At 39.5% G+C, this 12,297-nt stretch overlaps 1 protein-coding gene across 5 annotated transcripts in view; it reads right to left on the reverse strand.

Moving 5' to 3' along the window:
- Positions 1 to 12,297, reverse strand: part of NYAP2 (neuronal tyrosine-phosphorylated phosphoinositide-3-kinase adaptor 2) — a 181,565-nt gene that overhangs the window by 135,876 nt on the left and 33,392 nt on the right. For 3 of the 5 annotated variants that reach the window (XM_087740700.1, XM_087740701.1, XM_009465429.2), the window contains one exon: positions 7,674 to 7,916. The exons of 1 other annotated variant lie outside the window; for it this stretch is intronic. In XM_087740700.1, coding sequence (XP_087596826.1) covers positions 7,674 to 7,916 — 243 coding nt within the window. Of the gene's footprint in view, positions 1 to 2,889; positions 2,997 to 7,673; positions 7,917 to 12,297 lie in introns of those variants that run through there. One more of the 5 variants, XM_087740703.1, reaches the window with a different exon arrangement.

Raw genomic sequence — 12,297 nt, forward strand, 5'->3', positions numbered from 1 at the left:
ATCTTTATTATTATTAATGACAGCAAAATACAGCTGTGATTTATGGCCCTGGAAAGAGCAATGCACTGAGCTGCTTCGCTCAAATAACGTGTTTGTTTTTCTGCAACTTTATGAACAGGTATTGTTAAACAATGAATTTTCCTGAAGGCACAGAAAGATTCACTCGTATTATTCTAATGCTAACACAGACCTTCAGTTCTGCTGGTTCTCAGACCAGTGCTGCATATTCCCAGTGTTTATTACAGACAGTTTTGACAGAATTTCCAAAGTGCATGTGGCTGAACCTGCATGCATGCCCATGCAGGAGTGTGGCTAGCTGCAATTTTGCTACTTATGGGTCATGAGAGTACTTTCTGCATGTCTTTTGTACAAGTATCTGTCCTTCAGGTTATAAGGTCAGTTCTTAATTCAGGTCACAGGCAATTACAACATTTGTCAGGTGTCAGTGAACTTCAGTATGGAGTACTTTCTGGTTACTGCAAGCCTTGAACCAGAACAGATCAACGCTTCAATTTTGCCAGCAGTCCTGGGCTAGACTTTTTTAATGTTACATGGCATATTAATTGTGCTGTTTTACTGAATGTACTTCTCCATTAATGAAGTCCAACCCAGATTAGTTATAAAGACTCTATTTGGGCATGCTTCAAAACAGCCTTCCTTTCTTTTAATCCAGTCTTCATAATACCAGTTTTTATTTATTTATGGTCTACTCTATGCAATTTCATAATATACTTGAAGACATTTTCCAAGCAAATGCAAACTTTTGACTAGAAATAGCAGCACCGCCAGAACGTTGTGCAAAATATCTACTTCCCCACAGCTCCATGTGCATCTCTGTCTTGCTAAGGGGGGCATTTTGGTTAGAGGCACTGCTGGATAATTTTAACTACCAGGTTAAAATTACAATCCCAAATCTTATAGTTAAAGAGTAATAGAGAGACAGTGAGAAAAAAAACCCTAGAAATAAAAGCGGAATGGGAAGGAATGACTAAAAACTGGACATTAAGGTCCATAACCCCCCTCCCCCCCCCCCCCCCCCCGCATCCTTCAGCAATGGTATGTCAAGGACTGTCTGCAGTGGTACAACAGAGCTCCTCCAGAATGACTCAGGCTGCCGAGGAGGCACCAGCCTGTAGGCTGTATGGGAACACACGCCCAAACAGAACTGGAGCAAGGCCAGTTCACTCATTTGCACAGGTGGCCAGAAAGCCTGCGAATACCAATAACATGGAGCCACTTACACTGGATTTTTACAAGAAGAAAAGGGGTCTGTAACCCATTTAAAAGTCCTCTGGGCTCTCTGACCCCACACTTCCAATTATGCTTTTAAATATAGCAAATGAATCCTGAGCAAAAATGCATCCATTTACATGATGGGCCAGTATATGTCTGAGCATTTTGTGGAATGATGAAGGGGAAGAGATCATATAACTTCCCTGAAAAAGAGTAAAAGTTGTAGGCAGGAGCTCTAGAATCATGGAAGATTCACTGACAATAGCATCAAGATTTAAATACCAAATTGATAATGATTTCTGCTTTATTTCCTTGGTACTTGGAATTACCAAGCAGGCTACCAGTCTCTATGGTAAATTTTAAATGACATTTGTTGCATGACTGTCCTAAAATAAAACTTCTCAGAATAACAGCACCAGCAATAGAATATAGTTTGCATTGTGTCTGTTGTTTATTTTGTGTGGCAATAATACAGGCGGCCATATGGATATGAGCATTTGGGAGGGAGGATTTCTTGGCTAGATCATCACATCTGTTTACTTATAAATGCAACAAAAATACATTTGGAGGTCACTGACTGCACAACCATTTTACATACTCTGCATAAAAAAAACAAAAACAAAACCCACAACAAAAAAAACCTATCAATGCTACTCCTTCTATGTTAACCCAACTTCAAAAGAGACCCTATGATATTTTGATGAGAAAAAGGTTTTGAAATCATACTAAAATTAGTCTCTATCACACCTCATCAGCCACTGCCACCATAAAGGTGGTATCACAGCAATAATTTAATCTAGGATGAAATGAATATGCAACATGTCCAGGAAGAAGATAAGGAAAACAACCAGTGCCACACTTAAGCTTCCTCATAATACATACCTTTGATTAAAGGAGCATATACCACTGACCTCACATCCAAAAATCACATTCACCGAGTGAACTTAGATTTGAATTAAAAACACCCAAAACCAAAACACAACACAAAAAACCACACCGACACAGCTAACCAATAACAAGTTCACAAGCTTGTAGTTTATAACATCTCAATAATGTGCTTGCAGGTACTTCAGCTGAGCCCCTCGCCATGATCCAAAATATTTATTGCACTTACTTCACATTTTTCTTGAGATCTGGCTGTAAGCACATTGTAATCTAGTAAGCATAAGTATTCCTGCAAATTTAGACACATGTAGTTCACTATGCAAAATTTCAACTACAGACAAATTTTCAGAAAACAATACTTCAAGCATTCTTTTACCTAAAGTATTTTTCTGATTTCAAGACATTATTATAAACAATAAGTTCATAATGAAATTATTTTACTTAGGTTATTTTTGATTCTGGTAGAAACCTTTTGGTAGAAACACCTCAGCGTGTCCATATACTCTAAGATTACACACATTTTCTCAGCTGAACGGAGCTTTTGGCAGTGAATAATCTGATGCATAGAAATATTTTTATATTTGGTTTGCTGTCGCCCACACTTGATAACGCTTAACTTTTTAGCTGAAGGACACATAACTTATGTCTTGTTTACGAAGGAACCTAAGGACAGAAACTACAGAAAACTACAGACAGATAATACCTGAATTCAATTACTTGCACAACCTTAAAAAAAAAAAAGAATAGAGCAAGAGAAAAATATGATCTTACTTTTGCCGATGGGCTAGTCTTCAATATTTGATTTGCCAAAGGAAGGAGAGGTTAGGATGACAGCTGTTCATTACAATTCCTTCTTTATTACAAGAGCTTAACTCTGCCACTGGCTGGCTGGCCCATTTCTGCTAGCTTTAGCACAGAACAGTGCTCCTAAAAGCTCCTCCTCTTGACAGGATCTGTCTGGATACTTCCCTCAACAAACAGAAACAAGGCTTTCCACAGAGCCATTTAGGTGCTGGGAATGAGCTACAAGTAAGGGAAACCATTAGAAGCAGAAATAAATATTTTGATGGCTACATCCAGGATTTGGCAGGTAGAAATTCATGCCCACCAACACCATCAGCTTTACACCAGCGCAGTCACATCTTCATAGTGTTGCCAATCAAAATGACGACATTGCCAACAGAAACAGTAGCTTAAATGACACCTAAAAGCTAGAAGCCAAAACTTTGAAGGCATACATCTCCTACAAAAGTGTGCGCCAGCCACTCCCTATGATTAATGCAACATGCATTAATCCTCCTCAGCCTTCAGAGGAGGAGGGTTCATTATTTGTTTCTTACCAAGCTTTTGTATTTATACAATCAAAAAAAAGCACTGGTGAAGTATCCACACAAAACTATGCATAATAGAGAGAAAGTATCTAAATATATGTACGTCAGTTATGGATGAGTCAGAAAGCAACTGCTCATTCTAACAGATGCCCTATGTAAACTCAAAATACTCACCTTTTCCCTGGCACCCGTAACAGCCAAGGCAAATCTACCTTCTGTTCACAGAAATGCTGCCTACGGCAGATATTGTATCATGGCAAATGTACATCTCACAGTACTGCAACTTTATTGCCAGTGAAAATGATACTGCTTCATAACTTTATTTGCAATTTATAAGCTCTGTGGGCAATACGCCAGTACCTTCTCTTGGTCTGGACACAGCCGCCTGAACAGATAAGTAGTGAATGATCAAGTAGTGAAACCAGACGAATAAAAGATGGAAGAAAAAATGTCTAAAAATTAGGCCCTATGTATATATATATATATACACACTAAGATATTTATTGTGGCTTACTCTCAGCTACCGATCAGCACATTAACCTTATTTTCTCTGCATGATTGCTAAGTACCATACTAAAATTAGGTCAGAAATTCAGATCAGATCAGCTGACTCAGCCCAGCAAAAGGAGACAAAGACTAGTTGCTTTTTTTTCTCCAATCCAATACAATGTGTTTTCTCCCCTGCAATATACAGCAGATCTATACATTTTTCCCCACAATTAACCTCTCAGAACCACACACGACAAGATAGCAATCACACTGAAGGTACATCAGTGCTACTGAAGAAACACAACACAGTGTATCCTTAGGAAGGCAAAACATACAATCAAACGGCTTTTGTTTTTAGGTAATTTTTCAGATCTTGTTTCCAAACTGCTCAGACTAATGCATTTCAATGAACTTTTAAGTCATTCAGCATGGTTATGAGATGATTTAGGTAAATAACAGCTGCTTCCAAATAGTGTTGTGTGTGAATACTACCACTTTATTAGATAATAAATTACTCATTGCTATGTTGTTAATATACATGATCAGCCTTCTTCTAAAAGAGACCATCTGAACACTAAAAGTGAATAGCTTCTCAAAAATTCAATAATCGGACTATTAGGTGATTTTCAGTAGGTGCCAAAGACTTAAAGTTGCTTTATTTTGATTCCCACAAGCAAAAGGAGAGTGTTTGCTGGAACCCCATCTCCTGCTCAAAATCTACCTGCAGTTAATCACAGGGGATGACTCCCTTGTTGCTAAGGAGATTGTTTTCAGCTGTTGGTAGTCTCCAGACTGGTAGAACTGTTATCACTGCACATGTGCAGAGCTTGCTATCTAGGCCACAATATCAGGAATTACGTATAATATAAATATCCACCAAGATAAGGTAAAGATACAAGGAAAATAGTACAGAACAAAGAAGAAATCAATAATCTACTTCACCTTTCCTGACTCCTGTGTTTCAATAGACAACATGGTCTTGGATGAATCTCTGGAGGTTACTACAGGGAGCAGACTCAGCTGCAATCAGCCTAAGCGACTTCAGACATCACTGTTCCTTCAGTCAAATCAGATGTGCTCCCTTGGTCTGCCATTGCTTTTAGTTTTCCTAATCAAGGGTTGATCACTAATATCTCGTTTGCCCTCTCCAAGTTTACACAGGGCAAAGACAGAAAAAAAGACTCGAATACAGCATTTTCCAAGATTTCCTAAGGTGTTTTTCCTACTTTGTTTCTTCAGATGGATATCGTCTACCCCCTCAATGTTACTGAGATAAGCCAAGTGGGGAGGGAGTAGAGGGGACCACTGCAAACATGGTTTCCTACAGAAGAGCACTATATCCAAGAAATATTGATGCCTTCAGTCCACATAGATATACATGCTGTTCCCCTGATAAACCCATTATATTGCTGGTAATCTTCCTTCTGTTTTCTGACTCCGTATCTGGGGAGCACAGCACTGTTCTCAGCTGTCTCAGTTTAGTATGAGCAAGAATTTCATGGTTTAGCTCAGCCCTAAATCATCTGCACTTATCCAGAGCTCTTCGTCAAATCACTTTGCCAAGATCAATAAATAAAACCACACAAACCAACCACAAGGTAGGAAATGCTGTAACCGCCATTCAAATTAGGCAGAGAACCTTGGCTAGAGGACTATAAAGAACCAGGTAGGTCCACAACTTAATCTCTCGTGCCCCAAGAAACTTACTCATAACAAAACCTGTTCTGGCACTTCGTGACCTTTATGTTCACACATACTAAAGCGCATGTAAACAGGTTAGCCAGAGTACAGCCTCATTAGCTGTCAACTCTGAAGACTATATTCTAAATACATCTGTATACGTTGACAGTTTAACAAAGCTTATCATCAAATGAAGAAGTTGCCACAAGGACTGGGAAATTTATTTTTCCAGCCAATTCTAAATTAATCAAATAGTGAAGTTTCAATAAATTAAAAATATTTACAATGTTTATGTTTTTATTATTTTCCTCAGTGGGGAAGAGCCAGCAATGTACAATGAGAAAGTACTCTTCATCTCACTACTTTAAAATGGCAATTTATTGACTAGCACTTTTATATGCGCTCACTTAGCAGGTGAGACAGATTCAAATTCTTCCCCTGCTTCATGTAACGAGAATTTAACTTCCCTCTCCATCACATTAAGAAATATTTTGAGGTGGGTCTCCCTACCCTTTCCTCTTGGGAATTTTACAGTATATGTAGCTATTCAGCAATCAAAAGAGAGATGAACACTAAACAAAGATGGCAAGAATGAAACAAAATGTGTATCCAGTATAAATCAAAACAAACAAAAAAACCCCTCCTACATTAATCTCCTACATGGAAAAACATTTTCTCTCATGATGTTGTGTATAGTATGGCTCCTGCCACAAGCAGCCTCTGCCTTTGACTCCCTGATAGTTTGAGTTCTCCTAAACATCACCCAAAAGTTGAGCTGACACGATAATAGTCCAGAAGGTACCAAAATACACACTGCATGGGCTCTCATTATTCACCTTGATTTCACATTAGTTGTATCTCCCCAACCAAATTAGCGACAATCCAAAAAATTCTACTTCCTGGAACATAAAGCAGCCATCATTTTGCTTTACATTGCTGCTTCTCCCTTCTCTGTCAAACTGTATGTGTTGCTCTTTTCCTTTAAACATTCCATCAGAATTACCAGACTACTGAGGCGTTGCTGGAACGTTCACAGCACAGCATGTCTGTTATACCTGGATGTACAGTACCCAAGACATAGCATAAAATTTAATCACTTAAACTGAAATACAGAAGATTCACGCTGGGGGAAAAAATTCAAAGGACCTATCAGTTTGTGCTCAAGCCATCCATTTGCACATAGAAGTTTAGCGTTTGGATGGATGATTTGCCTGTATTACACAATTTGTCCCTCTCCTCAAGAAAATACATTTTTTTATTATGCAAATATGTATATAATAAATGTTTATACCTATCCCATTCAACCTTCTTTTCCTCTCCAAGAGGCTGCAGAGATTTCATTGTTATGCATTGGCACAAGAGGCCAGGTCATGTGAGTGCTCCTCTCATTAACTGTCAATTAAAATCAATGGAATTGTTCAAGAGCCATTACAGGGTTCTGCCCATCAGGGGCTTGATCCATTTTCCTTTAAATGATTGCAATATTTTTACTGACTTCAGAGCATGCAGAATGGTGAGGAAATCATAAATAACAGACTTTTTTTTTTTTTTTAAACCTCAGACAGCAATTAGAGAGCTTTGAAAATGTACCAGATTTAAAACATCAACTCAAGGAGAGTCTGTTTTGATCTGTGAGGCTGTCCCTGTCTTGCAAGAGCTCACACACCAATATATCTTTGCACAAAGTACACGCTGTCCATCTAAAAGCACTGAGTGGATGAGGACCTATTTTCCATTAGATCTATACCTCCTATTCCAAACACCTAAACTTTTTGTTACAAATCACACCTGCTGAAGATGCCACAGGTGCTTAAACTGAATACATTTGTATGGGAATACTTTGTTCCATTGAGTGAGGTAAAACCAGTCAGCATCATGTCTACCCAATGTAACACGTGCAATTAGCAGCCTGACATGGGACAACGGTCTGTGCTGCTTTTACCAGCAAGCTGCTTAGAAATGAACTTGTCTACACATATTTGCCATATCTGAGACTGAGCCCCTCACTGTTCATTCATTCCGCCAGACCACTCATCTTTTTATCAAAATATTTACCGTTTTATTGCTTCTTCTTGTTTTCGGCGTTTTTCGCTCTTTTCTTTCAAGTAAGCCAGGTTTGTTTCATTCCTCATGCGATCATTCTCTCGAGCAATGTCTGATGCATTCTGTATAACCAAGCCATCATAGGCCTTCATCCCCATATCTTCAATATACTGGAGAAAAGCGCCCAAAGTGACCTCCTCCTGATTAGAACTCATCATCTTGCAGGAGATAATGAACAAAGGAAAGCAACGTTTCCTGCAGGTTGAAAAACACATAATACCTTAATCAGTAGGAAAATAGCTTATGGTTTATGACAGCGAGATTGTGTCAATTGTAATTAGCATCTCTGTAAGAGACAATTTTTAGACTTTCTCCTGTCTAAAGGATAATAAACAAAGCAATTCAGAACACAGAACAACATTACTCGAGACAAGAGAAGATAAAAACCAAGAGTTTCTTCTTTCAAGCAATGCCGATCCATCCAGTTATACATTGTTCCAATCCCAAAAAGGTTTTCTCCCACCCCTTCCCTTTTCCTAATACCCTTCAGTTGCAATGACACTGACCTCCCTGAATCTCAGTTTGAATTGGACTGAAAAGGCTTCTATCCCAGGACAACAGGTCCTTTTTGCAGTTTAGATAAAGCTGTACTAGAGCAGATCACCTGACAAAATTCCTATTCTGCAGGATATTCCAAAGTTCAGGTGGAAAATACTGCTCCATTTTTTGGAACAAGAAAGTTAAAAATTTTTTTCAGGTTCAAAATCTGGAAAGAAACATTGTGAAATAGTTTCCTATATTTGTTAGTAACCTAGACACGAGCCCATAAGCCCTAGTCATCTGTTGCCCAACAGCTTGTTAGCTTGAAGCTCCAAGAATGGACAAGAAACTCTGAAGTCCTTGAATTCTCCAAGCTTCCATATTTCTTCCACAGGTATGACAGACACTTGGGTTTACAGCACCTGCAGCATGGAGCACAGACACGCTTAGATCCCTAGGTGACTCCTGGCTCCATGGCAGGCAACGTAAAAGCTCTCAGAAAGGCCCCAGAGGTTTTCCACTCAGCAGCAGACACCCTGGGAGTCACGGGAACTCTGGTGTACAGACACATCAGTAAATACTACAGGTGACTAAAGGCAAGGTATAATTTCAAGAAACATACTGGCTATCTAAATTCTACACGACTGGATTAACTACTTATGAAACAAGTAAAATAGAACTTCAGTAAAACGGAATTGTGCCATCTTCTTATTTCAAATACTGATTACTGTCAGGTCCTGAGACATTACGATCTTGAGTGGCATCTTGAGTGCACAGCCCAGTGAGGGGGGTCCTCATCTTACAAACAAGGAGTCGATGCAGAGAGTGACTGAGCGACACACTGGCAGACCTGGCAGCTGAACTCAGCTCTCTAAGGCATGTTTGCTTCTTCACTACTAGAGCATCCCTCCCTTCCCCGAAGAAGGATGGTGTGACTTCTCGGAATCAGCCCGAGAACCATGCCAGCACTGCAACTAGAAGTGATCTTATTGAACAGGCAACGAGTATCCTGTCTGCACGCAGATTCTACGGGCAGAGCCCCTGTGTAATCAGTGACAAAAATCTTTCCTCCATTTCCTAATATACAGACATATTTCTAATCTTTATTACACTGCAGGACAAGCAAAATTTTGATCAGGGTAAGCACTGATTCTAACAAAAAAATAAATAATAAATTAAAAGCTCTTATAGATTCTAGCAATCCACTCTGGGCCTTCAGGCACAGCCCTAAATAGAAGAACAAAATGCTTTTACATCCATGGAGTAAGCGATCTGCAAGGGATGAAGAGAGAAAAAGAGAAATACTTTTCTACCCTTTAATTTTTTTTTCCCCGTTTTTGATCATTTGAAGTGGCAGCAGCAACAAGCAGCTGGTTTCAGGCAGTTAATACTTAAGTAGCACACCAATATTTTTTCCCCTTGTTCTCTGTGCCTCTGTATCAAAATTATTTCTGTACAATGGTAACCTGACTGTTAAAATCGTGAAGATTCAGAGGATGCAAAGGGTTTGCTCCTGTCACCTCTTCCACCTCTCAAGACATCCTTTTCTATCAACTAAGCCTGAACATGAGCATAAGGCTGATGTTCAGGGTCACTAAATTGATCTTGAAGTATTTTCAGGCATGGGTATAGCTATCTCCTACTAATCCCTGCAGGGTAAAACCAGTGAAGGAGGTCTTAGTGCAGCCCAACGTGCACGCATGCAATTTCACACAGCTTTCACACTGGAAGCAGCTAGAACTCCACTGGGTTGGAACATGCATTGAGCCTTTCTATATATTCACCGTAAGTGGCACAGTATCTGCAAAGGAGTGAACTGGGAAGCTGACAATGAGCTAAACAGACTCTATCAGTGTTACTGATGCTTCAGTAGACATCATTTTAGACCAATTCCTAACCTTTCTGATTAATAAAAGTAAGTCCAGATACAGTAGTCCCTTCCTAGGAGTCTGTCTACAGCATGAAGCCTACCTGATTAAAAACAATGTTAACAGCATAGACAGCTGTAACTCCACGGTCTCGAAACTTCGCAAATGGTATCTGCTTTTTGATGGTTAAAGTCTGGGCCATTTCCCCAGTACATGGCTATTTCGCTATAATTTCCATTTTGGACTTCTAGTAAAGCCTAGTTTCTGCATATGCCGAACTAAATTCAGATAAACTTGTACAACAGAGAAACCCCACCCTAGCGACCTTAATGGCAGTTTTGCCATCAATTTCTCCAGTAACCAGATTTCACTTCTGAAATATAATATGAAATTTTATACTGAAGATAACTTCAGCAGGCTTTCAATAAATGCAGTTCTGATCCATTTTTCCCTGAGACATAGAACTTGATCTGCTTCACACTCTCTTTTATGACAACAATGCGGCATTTTTTTTCTCATTGTTTCCCTTTCTTTTTGGAGGTCAAAAATGAGCTGACACTCAAGGACATGCCGATTGTCCTTTTATTATGGTATTTATTTTCATACGAGAGGATAAAGTCATTCCAATTCTGAAAAGACTGAAATAAAAAAGCCTTTATTCTGCCGCATGCACTGACCAGATACTTTATATACTGGTTTATCACTGAAGTTTTCTATTACTAAACTCATGCAGAATGACAAAAATTTACACAATATTTAATAAATAGATCAAGATAGATTCTTTGTCCTAATAGGGGTCCAATCCTGCAGCAGTACTGAGCAACTGTAGCTAGTGAATTCCTCCTGTGACTGTTGATGCTTGCATGCTCGTGACACCAAATACAGTTGGGGTACTCCTGGAGGGGGTTGGAGGACTCATAGGTATTTCAAAACCTTGAATCAGCTCTTATGGCACTAACTCCAAAAAGCATCTACACAAGTAGCAAGCATTTTCTGGATCAAAACCCACGTATATCCAGCATGCATGGTATTTTACAGCCTCATTGCATTTACTAATATTGGACAGTTGTGCATGCTATGCTTAAACAGGGAATAAAAATGCAAACAGCTGGGGCAAAAAGCTTAACTAATTACTGTCAACATTTTTACAGTATTAATATTCCTTGTACAGCACACTAGGACCGATTTCACTTATAGGTATTAATGCCACTTCAGAAATACTATGTTACCTTAATAAATGTGCTTTATAACTGCAATAGGCTGCAACCAGTATACGTGGCCCATCGAGTCGCCTGCATTGCTTGCTTGTCAGCCTCCTTGGAAAATGTGTGGACAGCACTGATCAACTTTGATCAAAGGTTCTGCTGACTGGCAAACTCAGGCAGTGAGCAATTCCTAACCATCTGTCAGGGCAGATACAAGTACAAGCAAGTGTTCTGTTTGACTACATTTATATTTGATTAAAAATATGCAAATGCAAGTTGTTAAATAAGTAATGTAAGCTGTAGGTGAGGCACCACCATTTTGGTACCCCTAACGTGCACACTGTGGTCAGGTATTTTGTTAACTGGTATCAAGGATCATAGACCTATGTATTTGCAATCAAATTGTTTTCAGGGCATTTTGCTTTCTGAAACCAAGCAGCCCTGGAAAATTGTAACTGGGAGTGCTCTGTTTGGGAAATTCTTTTGACGCTCCTTTCTCTTCCCCTCCTCATTGTGAAGGAACAGAAGGAGACAGCAGGGAGGAGGAAAAACCCTGGATTTCAGCTGTTGAAGCCAACATACTGAGAAGTCAACAGAAATTGATTGGAGGAACTTTGTTGTGAGTGTTCACTGAACACGAACATTTTTGGAAATTCACGTGAGTGCAAGGACACAAAGAAGGAGTTCTCCAACATGTTCACTTTGCCTCTTAAAGGTCAAACTAACACTATGTGAAACCTCACTGAGAAAAAACAAACAAACAAAACACAATCATGCTGACTGGCACCTGCCCCTCCAGGTATCCCCAAATCAGAAGGGCACTGGCAAAGGAGCACAGAGCAGCTCGCGCTGCCGTGGCCCATGCAATCAGCTGTCAGCATGGGAGGAGTAAAGCAAGCAAGATTTATTTTTTTTCCCTTCCCTGCCAGTGCATCTGGTTTACTGGCAAGGGCAAGCAGTCCCCTTACTGGTTTGCCTAGAAATATTTACATAACTAAATTCAAGATCTCTGTATTGATTCAG

Source organism: Nipponia nippon, unplaced genomic scaffold (genome assembly GCF_047370975.1).
Source record: "Nipponia nippon isolate SJK-2023a ecotype South Korea unplaced genomic scaffold, ASM4737097v1 scaffold_7, whole genome shotgun sequence".
Lineage (NCBI taxonomy): Eukaryota > Metazoa > Chordata > Aves > Pelecaniformes > Threskiornithidae > Nipponia > Nipponia nippon.